Consider the following 15554-nt stretch of genomic DNA (forward strand, 5'->3'; position numbering starts at 1 on the left):
TGGCCCAGGATACCAACCCCAATCAGGAAAGCTCTGGCTGACCAATATAAACAGGTTATTTGAATCTCCTCAGTCCAGGGAACTGACTGAGCTGGCTGGCTGGAGCCAGTGAACTGTGCACAAGTAAATAAAGGGTGACTTGGTGATGGGATACTGGCCTCTGTGCAGTTATTTCAAGTAACATCCCATAACCACACCCTCGGGCAAAAAGTCAAATTCAGAAACAGATTCTTACATGCAATTTGCCAATCCAGGAGGGTAAAACATCAAGAGATTTCAGAGAAAGTAGCAGCTAGGAATCACTTACTGAACATTCCAACTCTTCTGAGACCCCAAACAGCTTCTGATGCTAAAGCTAAAAAAACTAGAAAGCCTGGTCTTTGACAGCTGGCTGCACCCATTCGGACTGTTTCCACTGTTCCAACTTTTTCTTTAAAAAAAGACCGAAAGACCTCACGTTTACTCTAGTAGTTCTGGTAGACTGTGTGCGCCTCTGCCTTGCAAACCCTCTTAAAGCCAAGACAAAATCTTTTAAAGTCACATCTCCCTCCTTCAAAAAAATGAACCATCGATATACAAAGATGGCTTCAGTTTAAAACCCTTAGTCTTGCCCTCCAATACACACCCATTCATGCTACTTCTTTTGTTCCAATTTTAAAAAATCCCCAAGGTCTCTCAAGCTGTTTACTTTATTGGCTTCGAGTGGACCTCTCTATACCTCTGTCTGAACCTTTCTTCATTAAAAAAACTAGAACAAAATACACCTCTTGAAGCCATAGTTTTGTCAGTGATTTTTTTTCTTTTGATGCTAGGGTCAAATTTAAAGCATAAAACATAACTACTGGTAATCCAGAAAATGATGGCTTTTATTTACTTGTAAAACAGCAATCACTTTTTCTATGGTTCAGAGTAATTCTAAAACTTCCTTCACACTCCCTGTGCTCTTGCATAGTCCATACTTATTGCAGGGATTGTGAACTTCAGTTATATGGAAAGATTGAGGTTATTCTCCTCGGAGAATAGATCATTTTAGAGATTGAGTCATTTGAAATCATCTGTCAGGGACAGAGTTGATGTTTTCCTAATCAACCTGTTAAGAGATGTTAGTACATACCTTTAGAGCATGTGGGACTTGAACCTAGGTCCCCTAGAGCCCTAAAGAAACAAGTGGAAACATCCTGTGTATTCTGTCAACCTGGGACCTTTGGATCTTCAGTCTAACAATCACTGTTATGGAATGATTGAGAGCCAGACAGAACAGTTAAAGTAATTAGTGAAAGAAGCAATGGAAATATAAGGAAAATCTGTTACACTGAGTTGTTAGGATCTGGAATGCACAGCCTTAGTGTGTACTGAAGGCAGATTAAGTTGTGACTTTCAAAAGAGAATTGGATTATTATCTGAAGAGAAACCACTTGCAGGGCTGTGGGGAAAATACAGATTGACACAAATTATATTGCTTCCTCAGAGGGCCAAGCTAATTGGAAAAATCATTGTTTTTGCCTCCATTTCAGATATTTCATGATGTTGCCTACAAAGCCAAGGATCGGAGCGACCTACTTGCTGGGATTGATGAATTTCTTGATCAGGTGACTGTTTTGCCCCCAGGTGAATGGGACCCTTCCATCCGAATTGAGCCACCAAAAAATGTTCCATCTCAGGTATGCCTTTTCCCTTGCTATCACTGAAATCCTTTAAGAAGCTACTTGTAGACATTGCCAGCAGAACCAATATATGACACTGGCAAATTGTGCTGATAACCACAGTGCTATAACAGTGGGATACAGTGAGCAGAATTGACCCATTAAAGAGGGAGTGAGAAAACACTTACCCTTGAATTAATTTAAAAATTGAAGATTTTTTCTTAGAATAATGTCATTGGCAAGAGCAGCATTTCTTGCCTATTCCCATTTGCCTTTGGACTGAGTGGTTTGCTGGACCATTTCAGAGGGCAGTTAATAGTCAACCACATTGTAGTGGGCCTGGAGTCACATGTCAGCCAGACCAGGTAAGGAAGATAGATTTCCTTCCCTAAAGGACATTACTGAATAGATAGGTTTTTGATACCTGATACTATTCTCAGTCAACATTACTGATCCTTAGAATAGGATTTTCTCCTCCCAAGACGTGGTGGAGAAAGTAGCAGGGAGGGCACTTAATTGGGCAGGATGACACCAGGGAGATACCTACATCCTTCTTGCCACATCAGAAATTGAGAAAGGGAACGAGAGTGGAGAAAGAGAAGGGGAGAAGATGGGGAATAGGAGAAAGAGAAGAAATGAAAGTGAACAAGATAGAAGACAAAAAGAAAGGGAACTGACCTGGAACAAGAGTGAAAAAGGAGAAGAATCCAAAGGGAATGACATAGAGAAACTGAGGATACTGTTAGTGCACCTACCAACAGCAGGTGAACCCTCGAAGGCCTGGTTCAATGGCCCATATACCATAGCTGAGAAGCTTGGGTAAATGTGAATTATCTGTGTGAATGTAATATGTGAAAATAGCCCTAGATAATGGAAAAAATCAAAGGTACATGTCAATGTGATAAAACAATACCACCACCAAGAAGGGGACAAGCAGGTAGTCATCTGTCCCATTGCCATCAATCTAGAAGATGAGGGTAGTAGCAAGGATGAATTAGAGGGAGGTGTGGGTCACACTTGGCTCTCTACTTTTTGATATACCAATACAAAAATATGAGCAAACTTAAGAGTCCTTATTTGCTCACCCACATGCAGAGCAGTAAGCAGACCTACCTTGGCATAATGCAGAGACAAACCAGACTGCACTGTCCTAGCTCCACATGATGTGGATGTGGGAAAGGTCTCTCCCATAAGCTAACATCCCTGTAGGCTAGGCCCAGAAAAGCTGGCCCAGTTTTAAGAGGAGATTAACAACATACTAGAGCACCAACTAATGGAGCCCAGCTGCAGTAGCTGGAGCTCCTCAGTTGTACTTGTGCCCAAGCTGGATGGCTCTGCATTGACTACTGAAAAACTAATGCAGTAATCAGAGTCAACTCGTACCAATACACTGGCCGGAATGTTGCATAGACAGGATAGATAAAGCAGCCTATATTACCAAGATATATTTTTACAAGGGGTACCGACAAGTTCCCTTGACTATCCACACAAAGAATATCTGTGCCTTTGTTCCTCCAGGTAGTTTCGGCAAGTGTTTGGTCTTGCCATTTGGACTGCAAAATGCCCAGCCACCTTTTCAAAGGCTGATGATCCAAATAGTGGCAGGTTTATCTAATTTTGTTGTGTACCCAGATGACTTGGTGTACAGTGACACCTGGGAAATGCACTTTGATCAACTGGAATCCCTCTTCTGGGAAATAGTCAGTTGACCTAGTAGTCAATCTCTCAAGGACCAAGTTCACTCAGACCTATGTGACCCATCAAGGACATGTATTGAGTTGAAGACAAGTACAGCTCAGGGCCACAAAACTGGAAGTAGCAGCACAATTCCTCATTCCCACAACAAATGGGAAATCATGATGTTCTTAAGAACATGTTTGTCCAAAGGTTGGAGCAGCCTGTGGCAGAGCCCACGAGGGAACAGGCAATTCTGGATTTGGTGATATGTAATGAGGCAGACTTGTTTAGGGAGCCTAAAGTAAAGAACCCATACAGGCAGTGACCATAATATAATGGAATTCATCCTGCAGTTTGAGGGAGAAACTGGAATCAGATGTCAATGTTATAATTGAGTAAAGGTCTCTGCAAGACAAGAGGGAGGTGCTGGCCAGAGTTGATTGGAAGGGGAGCTGAGCAGGGAAGATGGTGGAGCAGCAATGGCAGGAGTTTCTGGGAGTAATTCAGGAGGCACAGCAGAAATTCATCCCAAGGAAAAAGAAACATACTAAAGTGAGGATGAGGCAACCATGATTGACAAGGGAAGTCGGGGACAATATGAAACAAAAGGATTCAATGTGGTGAAGATTAGTGGGAAGCTAAAGGATTGGGAAGTCTTCAAAAATCAACAGAGGATAACTAAAAAAGCAAAAGGGGGAGAAGATGAAATGAGGGTAAGCTAGCTAGTCATATAAAACAAGATTGCAATAGATTTTCAAACAAATGAAAGGTAAAATTGGACACTGGACTGCTAGAAAATGAGGTTGGAGAAGTAATGTTGGGGAACAAAAATGGCAGAGGAACTCCATTGGTATTTTGCATCAGTTCAGTGGAAGACACCAGTAGCATAATAGAACTTCAAGAGAGTAAAGGAGCAGAGCTACATGCAATGGCCATTACTAAGGAGAAGGTGCTGGGGAAGCTGAAAGGTCTGAAGGTGGATGAATCAGATGGACTACACCCCAGCGTTCTGAAGTAAATAGCTGAGGAGATTGTGGAGGCATTGGTGGTGATCTTTCAGGAATCACTGGAGTCATGTCCAGTACCAAAGGACTGGAAAATGGTTAATGTAACACCCTGTTTAAGAAGGGATACAGAAGATGGAAATTATAAGCCAGTTAGCCTTACCTCAGTCATTGCTAAGATTTGAGTCCCTTATCAAGGATGAGATTGTACTTGGAAGTGCATGGTGTAATAGGGTTGAGTCAGCATGGCTTTGTCAAGGAGGTGGGAGTCACACTTGAAAAATCTGTTAGAACTCTTGGGTCTTAACTAGCAAGTCAGACAAAGGAGAACCTGTGGATGTACCTATTTGGATTTCCAGAAGGCCTTTGATAAAGTGCTACACAGGCTGCTAAATAAGATAAGAGCCCATGGTGTAAGGGACAAGGTACTGGCATGGATAGAGGATTGGCTGACTGGCAAAAGGCAGAGTGGGGATAAAGGGATCTCATTCAGAATGGCAGCCAGAGAACTAGTGGAGTTTGGCAGGGGTCAGTGTTAGGACCACAATTATTCATGTTTTATATTAATGAGCTGGATGAAAGAAGTAAAGGCATTGTTGCAAGTTTGCAGGTGACAAATATTTGGAGGGACAGATAGATTTGAGGAGGTAGGGAGGCTGCAGAAGGTGTTGGGCAGGCTAGGAGAATGTATTCCAACTGCTACTACTTTGCCCAATTTGGGAAAGTGAGGCTGTGCACTCTGGTGTTAAGAACAAAGGTGTGGACTATTTTCTAAATGTGGAAAGACTTCAAAAATCTAAAGCACAAGGGCACTTGAGTCCTAGCTCAGGATTGCCTTAAGGTTAACATGCAGGTTTAGTTGGCAGTTAGGAAGGCAAATGCAATGTAACTCATTTCAAGAAGGCTAGAATACAACATCAGATGTACTGCTAGGGCTGTATAAGACTCTGAACAGACAACATTTGGAATGTTGTGAACAGTTTTGGGCCCCAAATCTAAGGATGTGTTGGCCTTAGATAGGGTCTAAAGGAAATTTACAAGAAAGATCCCAGGGATTGTCAAATGAGGAGTAGTTGAGGACTCTGGGTCTGTACTCAAATGAGTATAGAAGGATGAGGGAAGAATTTCACTGAAACTTACAGAATACTGAAAAGGCCTGGATAGAGTGGACATGACGCTGTTTCCACTAGTAGGAGAGATTAGGACCAAAGGGCATGCTTCAGAGTAAACGGATGACCCTTTAGAACTGAGATGAAAAGGGATTTCTTCAACCAGAGGGTGGTGAATTTGTGGAACTCATTGCCGCAGAAGGTTGTGGAAACCAAGTCGTGAAGTATATTTAAATCAGATGGATAGGTTCTTGATTGGTAAGGGGATCTGAAGAGACCCACTTAGAACTGAAAATAATATTGATCAAGGCTGAGAGAACTAATTGTGACAATATATTTGTTTAATTTTAGCCATATTCTTCCTTTTTGTAATGAAATAAAACTTGCACTCATTTCATTCATCATGTGGGGGGAAGTGTCTCAAAAATAAATCAGAACCCAAATTACTTAGGAAATGTTGAAATTTTAAATACAGCATGGTTTTTTAAAGCAAGACATACATCCTCTGCCATTTTTTGGTTTGTATGTTCAGTGGTTGTCTAAGTCCTTTTGTGGATCACTGTTTCCTGAGAGGAAACATGAAATGTTGCACCTAAAGAGTGTCAAGGGAATGCCAGACAACATCTCAATGGAAGAGATACCATTGGAAAAAAACTGAAGTGTGATCACATCTGGGTTATGTCCCAGACTATGGGCATGATGTGAATTGAAAGAAAGGGAATTCTGGGCAAAAGGCATGTTTATATTTTCTTCCAGGGAAAATCTAGTCTACATATGCAAGAGAGCTTGTCTGCTATTGTGCTACCCTGTCATTCAGGTTTCACTGTCCTGAAGTTGTATGTAGAGGGGCACAGTTCAGAACTTCCACTAGACACTCCTGCAAATGCAGGTGAAGTAAATAAAGTCTGTCTATCTGATTGTTGAGAGCAAGGCAGTATAGGCAATATAAAAGGAATAAAAACAGAAAATGCTTGAGAAACTTGGCAGGTCTGGCAAGATCTAGAGAAACAGTTAACGTTTCAGGCTTAGTATGACTCTTCTTCACTGTTCAAGGAAATTGGGGGAAAAACTCCTTTCAGTTAGCCTCATAACCAAGAACATCCAAACAACTGTTCAGCTGCCAAAGTCAGCACTACTGGAAACAGCCATCTTAACATCTGCAACATTTCACAACTAATTCATCGTAAAATGAAAAATTGTTTCATATAATCCTTTTTTAACCTTTCAGTCCCATATCTTGTTTCTAATCTGTGTATGTGTCATGTATTGTTAACTTCTCTTGTATTTTAGTAACTAATAAGCTTATTCTTTCTTTAAATTGGCTCCTTTTAAAACATAACTACATTTGGGCTGGGAAAATGTATCCATGAGGAAGGAATCCTTTTTAAGTTATTCTTGTGACTAACCAAGGGAGGGTTTGAATAAAGAGGGGGAGCCAGTTCATTGTTCCTCACTAGGGATCATAACGAATTGGGAACTCTCACCCAGGAATCAGAACACTGCAGTAAGCACCCTGGCCTCCCTGAAGTGACATTGCTGTTCACAGTGGCTGCTGGCACCTTGTAGTAGCTGGGACATTGCTGTCCCAAGAAGTAATGCACTGAGAGGCCTCCAAGGTGACTACTTAGGTGCTTGACAGGCACTTGATTTGGTAGACTTTATTGTTGGTGAAAGTAGCATCACTCTCAATCACTAACTCAAAATTGGAAAATCTCAATTTGTTTCAATTTCAGACTTTAAATTCCACCAGCTGCCCTGGTAGGATTTGAAACCAGATCCCTAGAATGTAAGTTTGAGCCTTTGGTTTGCTGGTGCTACCGAATCACTGTGGTAACACTACACCACCCTTGACTATTCAACATTGTGTTTAATCACATTGAAGCTATATAGAGTTCCTGCATTGATTATCTACAGACATGTAGATACAAGACATGATGTAGAAGTGATTCACTGTGCATTCAGTCTAACTCCTACTTCTATCATGTACAATAGGAGAAACGGAAGCAGCCTGGCATCCCAAATGGTAATGCTTGCCATGTTGAGCCTGAGCCACAAGTGGGGCACAGTGGTCCTGAACTGCAGCGCACAGGAAGGTCTGTTAAAGTTTAATGAGCATGCTTAAGTGATTGGATATCTTATTTGTAATGTAACCTGTTGTTCTCTATTTGCATTCAACACCTCCACTCTGACTCTTTCCCTTTATTTTAAATTTTTTAGATTTCAGCCAAATGACACAGCTATAGTGCATGTACAGATGTGATATTTGCTGTAGGCTTTCGGTTTTATGGCTGAAAAGTAATCGCATCTGCTGAGATTTAAATTCCCGCTCTCATGCGTGCAAACATTCTACCACCAGGGTGTTCAGCCATTCAAAATCCTTTCTTCCCTTGCTCTCTCTCAAACAAAAACTTCACAGGAACTGAATGTATCATTTAAAATACAAAACCTATATATCTATAACAATTTTGATACCTAACAATGAGGTTGCATCAGAAATATTTTTTCATGCATCTAAATAATAGAATACAGAATTTTTGATAATATTAAATGTAATGACAATACTTTGTGCCCATACCAGATGTAGCCACCGAACTTGGTCCAACTCTACAAGACTCACAGCTTCAGTTTTTTACATTACATTCAACCTGTTAATTCACTTCAGAGTATGTTGCAATAATCAATAACATACTCTTATTTCTAGCTATACCCAGGGACATAACAATCTAGTTATTTCTTTAAATCATAAGATAAATGTCTGAATTTTTTGATTTTTACAAAGTCATTTAAAGTCTTCTATTGGATTGAAATTTTGCGCACATTTTTAAAGCATGTAAATGCTAATCCACTTCCATATATTAATCACAGCATTTCTGAAAACTATCTTAGAGTTGTTTCCCCTCTGAAATAACTGCAGAGGCTGGTATCCTGTCACCAAGTCACCCTTTATTTACAGTACACTGGCTGTGGCCAACCAGCTCAGTCAGTCCCCCTGAACTGAGGAGATTCTAACTATTCTGTTTATATTGGTCAATGGGACTTTCCTGATTTGGCCTGGGTTAACAACCCCAGTCAAGAATATCTTAGTCAACAAGGTCCACCTGGTTCCGATCAGTACATCCCTGCCCCTCCCAAGTCCAGGGATGTAGGCCTGATCTTTCTCTTGTAGCTTTCTCTGACGTCTTCACCAGGTTCAGTTCCTCCAATTCAGACTCTGACACAGGCAGCATGTATGGGACTGTAGCTCATCTCTTGCGTCTGAAGCATCTTGCAAGCTTCTGGCGGCAGCAGCATCAAGGCTGCATCTGTCTTGGACTGCGTAGCTTCTTCAACACTAGACAGAGGGGGAAAACCTACAGTTTCTGACAGTAGAGATAATGTGTAGAGCTGGATGAACACAGCAGGCCGAGCAGGAAGGCTGACGTTTCAGGCCTAGACCCTTCTTCAGAAATTCAGTTTCTGACAGGCCGTCTGGCTATCCTGACGGGCCAGGTATGTTTTGCTCCTTGCCTGTTTGCAAGGAAACAGCTTTCAGGTGATCCACGTGTTTGTTCAGGACTATCACCTAACAGACCTTTGAGTCATTGGACCTTACCTTGAGTCCACTTTGCACTGTACCCATACAGGGCCATTTCCATGGTTCCAACACCAAACTTCATCCCCTGAACTAAATCTTCTTGCTTAGAGGAGGCATTTGGCTGTCACTGGCATTTCTGCTGCCATATCACCCTCAACCCCCACCCTTGTCTGGGTATATCAGGTTTAACCTGGTGTGGAGTCTTTTCCCAATCAGCAACTCTGCTAGAGCTATCCCTGTTGTTGCATGAGGGGTGGTTCTATAATCAAACAGGAACCGTGATAGTTTGGTATTGAGTGAGGCTGTAGGCTGCTTCTTTAAGCCTGCCATCAACATTTGGACCTCTCTTTCCACTAGACCATTGGATGATGGATGGTGCAGAGATGTTGTTACATGCCAAATGCCATTCAACTTCAGGAAATACTCAAATTCCTTGCTGGTAAATTACGTCCTATTGTCTGTGACCAATACTTGCGCAGGTCCATGTATCACAAATGATGCTCACAGCTTCTCAGTTGTCATCCCTGAGCTTGCCAAACGAGCTTTATGCATGTCCAGCCACTTTGAATGGGCATCCACGATGACTAGGAACATTGGGGCCGTGAAAGGACCATAGACCAGAGATGAATGGTGGAGACAAAAGGGGACTGGCACAGGGGCAGCAAGTCCCAGGCCAGGCCAACATGAGTGACAAGTCCCAGAGGCCAGCGCAGGGGTGGCAGTGTGTCTATTGGGGATGGCAAGTGAGGCCTCCAGGATCTCCTACATGCTTAACCCAGCACTCAAAGCTGCCACAGACTAGGTTAAAAGACTACAGTACTTTCTTTTTTTAAAAAAAAAAACTTCTTAATCCTTCATTCTTATGCTGAACTTTTTAGTTATGATTATTTCAAGTCTGTAACACAAGTATCCTGTATCTTGGTACCCTGTACCTAAGATGGCACCGAGGGGCAACATTACAAACTTTTCACTGCACTCATTTGAGTGGATGTGATAAATAAGGCTTATTCTAATTCTAGTCAATATGTAACTGGGCCCAGGGTTTACTCAGCCTTCCCCAAGAATGGGGGGGGGCCACCACTGGTGGCAATTTTTGTCCTTGTTAGCACCCCAGACACTGCTGCACCATCATAGCTATGTTGGCATTTGACCCTGGCTACCAGACATAGCATCTCACCAGCATCTTCATCTTGGAAACCCCTGGATGATCCTAGTGGAATTTGGCCAGTATCTGGCAGCAACCTTTTACTCGGGACAAGCAGTCACTCTTGCTCCTTGTAGTAATATGCCGTTCACTATGGTGATCTGGTCTCTCTGGATCCAGAAAGGTTTCAGTCCTAGTTGTAATCACCCTTCTGTCTCCCCCATTACTACCAGCTGCAAGAAGCTGTCTACCACTTGCTTAAAATCCCCACAAGGGCAAACTGACCCATCAGGCTTCACAATCAGTACATCTGGTGCTGCCTATTCTGCAAACTGCACTGGTTTGATTCCTTCACTCTCCAGCCTCCTGATTTCTGTCTCTAAAGCCTGCAAAGCAAATGGCAATGGGCAGGCCATGCAAAATTGCAGAATTGCTTCCTGGTCAATGTGTAAAGTGGCTTTGGCCCTTTCGATAGTCCCAAGTCCTTCCTGGACACCCTTCTGGTCACCACTGACAATATCCCACTCAGTACCACTGAAATAACTGCACAGAACCTGGTATCCCATCACCAAATTACACTTTATTTACTTGTGCATAGTACACTGGCTGTGGCCAGCCAGCTGGGAGTCAGTCCCCAGGACTGAGGAGATTCTAAATCCCCTGTTTATATTGGTCAGCCAGGGCTTCCTGATTTGGCCCAGGTTAAGAACCCCAATCAAGGCTCTCATAGTCAACAAAGTCCACCATGTTCCAATCACTACACCCTCCTACCATATGTCACATGCTGCCTTTATCATATTCTGTACCAAATCCCACACTCTGTGGAAATGTGCATTTGATTTCAGTCCCCCCCGGTGCATTCCATTTATGATTGTCATCCTTGTGTTCGAATCTTTGTCTGGTCTTGCATTTTCCTAATCTCTTACAGCTGTACAATTACCCCAAAACTTTCAACCCTCTTGATTCTGGCCTTCACTACACAATTTGCTGTCATGCCTTCAGAAGGTCAAAAGTCACATGACACCAGGTTATAGTCCAGCAGGTTTGTTTGAAAACACAAGCTTTCATAGTCTCACTCCTTCAGGTGTCAGTGAAAGAGGTGGTATCAGACTCAGAATTTATAAGCAAAAGATCAGAGTCATAGAACTGTTGTGAATGTATTGAACAAACCTATACATTCTGTTTTGTTCAAAAAGCACACAATTTGTAGACAAAATTTGAGGGAGGTTGTGGCCTAGTGGTGTTATCACTAGACTATTAATCCAGAGACTGAGCTAATGTTCTGGGAGCCTGGGTTTGAATTCCACCACAGCAGCTGGTGGAATTTGAATTCAATAAAAAAATTCTGAAATTAAGAATTTAATGATGACCGTAGAACCATTTCCAATTTTTGGAAAACCATCTGGTTCCCAAATGTCCTTTTAGGGAAGGAAATCTGCCATCCTCACATGGTCTGGCCTACATATGACTCCAGACCCATAGCACTGTGATTGACTCTCAATTGCCCTCTGAAATGGCTGAGTAAGCTATTCAGTTGCATCCATCACTACAAAGTCCCATAGAAATAAAACTAGATGGGCTACATGCCATCAACCTAGGCACTGGAAAAGGCAATGGCAGAAACAGCTCTGTCAACCCTGCAAAGTCCTCCTCACTAACATCTGGGGGGTAGTGCCAAAATTGGGAGACCAGTCTTACAGACTATGTCTCAGACACCACCGTCACCATCCCTGGCTATATCCTTACCACCGGCAGTACAGACCCAGCATAGGTGGCAACATAGTGGGATACAGTTGGGAGGGAGGTGCCCTGGACATCCTCAACATTGACTCTGGACCTCATGGAGTCTCATGGCTTCAGATTAAACATGGGCATGGAAACCGCCTGCTGATTACCACATACCATCCTCCTTCGGCCAATGAACGGGTAGTCCTCCGTATTGAACAACACTTGGAGGAAGCACTGAGGGTGGCAATGGTGCAAAATGTACTCTGGATGGGGGATTTCAGTATCCACCACCAAGAGTGGCTTGGCAGCAGTACTACAGATCAAGCTGGTCGGGTCCTAAACTGCTGGACTGGGTCTGCGGGAGGTGGTGAGGGGACTAACAAGAGGGAAAAACATACTTGACCTCATCCTTACCAATCTACCAGCTGCAGATGCATCTGTCCATGACAGTATCAGTAAGAGTGACCACTGCACAGTCCTGGTGGAGACAAAGTCCCGCCTTCACACTGAGAATAATCTCCATCGTGTTGTGTGGCACTATCACCGTGCTTAAATGGGACAGACTTCGCACAGATCTAGCAACTCAAGACTGGGCATCTGTGAGGTGCTGTGGGCCATCAACAGCAGCAGAATTGTACTCCAGCACAATCTGTAACCTCATGGTCTGGCATATCCCCCACTCAACCATTACCAGCCAGCCAGGGGATCAACCCTGGTTCAATGGAGGGTGTAGGAGGGCATGCCAGAAGCAGCACCAGGCACACCTAGAAATGAGGTGTCAACCTAGTAAAGCTACCAAACAGGACTACTTGCATACCAAACAGTATAAACAGCAAGTGATATACAGATCCAAGCAATCCCACAACTAACAGATCAGATCTAAGCTCTGCAGTCTTGCCACATCCAGTTGTGAATGGTGGTGAACAATTAAACACTTCACTGGAGGAGGAGGCTGCACAAATATCCCCATCCTCAATGATGGAAGAGCCCAGTACATCAGTGCAAAAGATAGGCTGAAGCATTCGCAGCAATCTTTGGCCAGAAGTGCCGAGTGGATGATCCATCTTGGCCTCCTCCAGTGGTTCCCCAGCATCATGGATACCAGTCTTCAGCCAATTTGATTCACTCCACGGGATATCAAGAAATGGTTGGAGCCAGTAGATGCTGCAAAGGCTATGAGCCCTGACAGCATGCTGACGACGTGCTCCAGAACTTGCTGCACCCCTAGCCAAGCTGTAATACTATCATCTACCCGACAATGTGGAAAATTACCTTGGTATGTCCTATAGGTAAAAAGAAGGCCAAATCCAACCCAGCCAATTACCACCCTATCAATCTACTCTTGACCATTAGTAAAGCCAGGGGAGGCGATGGCTTAGTGGTATTATTATTGGACTGTTAATCCTGAGACCCAGAAACCATTTTGGGGACCTAGGTTCGAATCCCACCATAGCAGATGGTGGAATTTGAATTCAATAAAATATCTGGAATTAAGAATCTAATGGTGACCATGAATCCATTGTCAATTGTTGTAAAAACCCATCTGGTTCACTAGTGCCCTTTAGGGAAGGAATGAATTTAAAAATATAATGATTTTTAAAAAAAGTGATGGAAGGTGTCATCAACAGCGCTGTAAAGCAACACCTGCTCAACAGTAACCTGCTCAGCGATGCCCAGTTTGGGTTCTGCCAGGATCACTTTTCCTCATTATAGCCTCAGTTCAAACATGGACAAAAGACCTGAATTCTAGAGGTGAGGTGAGAATGACAGCCCTTGACATCAAGGCTGCACTCAACCAAATGTGGCATCGAGGAGCCCGAGCAAAACTGGAATCTATGGGTAGCATGGGTAGCATAGGCAAACTCTCTGCTGGTTGGAGCCATACCTGACACATAGGAAGATGGTTGTGTTTCTTGGAGGTCAGTCATCTCAGCTCCAGGACATCTCTGCAGGAGTTCTTCAGGACAGTGTCCTAGGCCCAACCATCTTCAGCTACTTCATCAATGACCTTTCCTCCATCATAAGGGCAGACATGGGGATAATCAATGATGATTACACAATGTTCAGCACCATTTGCGACTCCTCAGATACTGAAGCAGTCCGTGTTCAAATGCAACAAGATCTGGACAATATCCAGGCTTGGGCTGACAAGTGGCAAGTAACATTCGTGCCACACAAATGCCAGGCAATGACCATCTCCAACAAGAGACAACTTACCACCATCCTTTGACATTCAGTGATGTTACCTTCACTGAATCCCCCACTACCAACATGCTTAGGGTTACCATTGACTGGAGACTCAACTGGACTCACCACATAAACACGGTGACTACAATAGCAAGTTAGAGGTTCGGAATACTGCAGCAGTTAACTCACCTCCTGACTCCCCAAAGCCTGTCCATTATCTACAAAGCACCAGTGAGGAGTGTGATGGAATACTCCCCACTTGCCTGGATGGGTACAGCTCCAACACCACTCAACAAGCTTGACATCATCCAGGACAAAGCAGCTCACTAGATTGCCACCACATCCACAACCACAACCATCCACTCCCTCCACAACCAACACCCAGTAGCAGCAGTGTGTATTATCTATGAGATAAACTGCAGAAGTTTACCAAGGATCCTTAGACAGCGCCTTCCAAGCTCACAACCATTTCCCTCTAGAAGGACAAGGGCAGCCAATATATAGGAATACCACCACCTGCAAGTTCCCCTCTGAGCCACTCATCATTTTCACTTGGAAATATATCACCGTTCCTTCACTGTCACTCAACTCCTGGAAATTCCTACCTAACGGCATTGTGGGTCAACCCACAGTAGGTGCACTGCAGCAGTTCAAGAAGGTAGCTCACCACCACCTTCTCATGGGGTAACTAGGGATGGGCAATAAATGCTGTCCAGCCAGTGATACCCATGTCCCACAAATGAATTTACAAAATACAAAGAATGGTTTTCAAACACTGCCTTTTGAAAACTGGAAGACAAGGTAATGGTTTAACTTATTATTATTATTATTATTATTATTATTAATAATAGTTGGAGCAGTTCATTATAACTCTGCTGACTTACTTCCTCCAGATATCCAGCATTATTTTCATCATTTCTGCTCACTTTAGCAACATTAATCTAATTTCGAATTTCTACAAGTGTCCAATTTTTTTGACATCCAAGTTCCCCTTGAAGTTTGTAGCATTGAGAGCCATTGAAGTTGGTTATATTAAATTTCTGATGTTGAGTATTATCAGGCTGTAGATATTAAGTTGGATTTGAAACAAACATTTCGTGAAACAATTAAACCTTTTAATTATATCTGTTGGAATTGTTATAAATTACTTATAGTACAAAATAAATAAATACTAAATAGGCAATGGTTGCATATAACTTTGTGGAAATTTTTTGTTTAAAGTGAATTATTTCCTTTCTACCAGGCTGTTTGGAGGTTTGATCCTTGATGTCAAACGGAAGATGCCCTGTTTCTGGAGTGATTTTAGGGATGCCTTCAGTTTACAGTGTGTGGCATCCTTCCTGTTCCTGTACTGTGCCTGCATGTCTCCTGTAATCACATTTGGTGGTCTCTTGGGCGAAGCAACAGAAGGACGCATAGTAAGATCATTGAGGATGTTGGTGCATTTAGATTATTATTTTTCTGTAAAATATGAGCAATGCCTCGGGC

At 42.9% G+C, this 15554-nt stretch overlaps 1 protein-coding gene across 1 annotated transcript in view; it reads left to right on the top strand.

Moving 5' to 3' along the window:
* LOC109934285 (electroneutral sodium bicarbonate exchanger 1-like) overlaps window positions 1-15554 on the top strand; it is a 216776-nt gene that overhangs the window by 133676 nt on the left and 67546 nt on the right. Inside the window, exons 7-9 of the mRNA XM_048618849.1 lie at window positions 1515-1661; window positions 7426-7526; window positions 15310-15484. Coding sequence (XP_048474806.1) covers window positions 1515-1661; window positions 7426-7526; window positions 15310-15484 — 423 coding nt within the window. The remainder of the gene's footprint in view (window positions 1-1514; window positions 1662-7425; window positions 7527-15309; window positions 15485-15554) is intronic.

Source organism: Rhincodon typus, chromosome 41 (assembly GCF_021869965.1).
Source record: "Rhincodon typus isolate 14 chromosome 41, sRhiTyp1.1, whole genome shotgun sequence".
NCBI lineage: Eukaryota > Metazoa > Chordata > Chondrichthyes > Orectolobiformes > Rhincodontidae > Rhincodon > Rhincodon typus.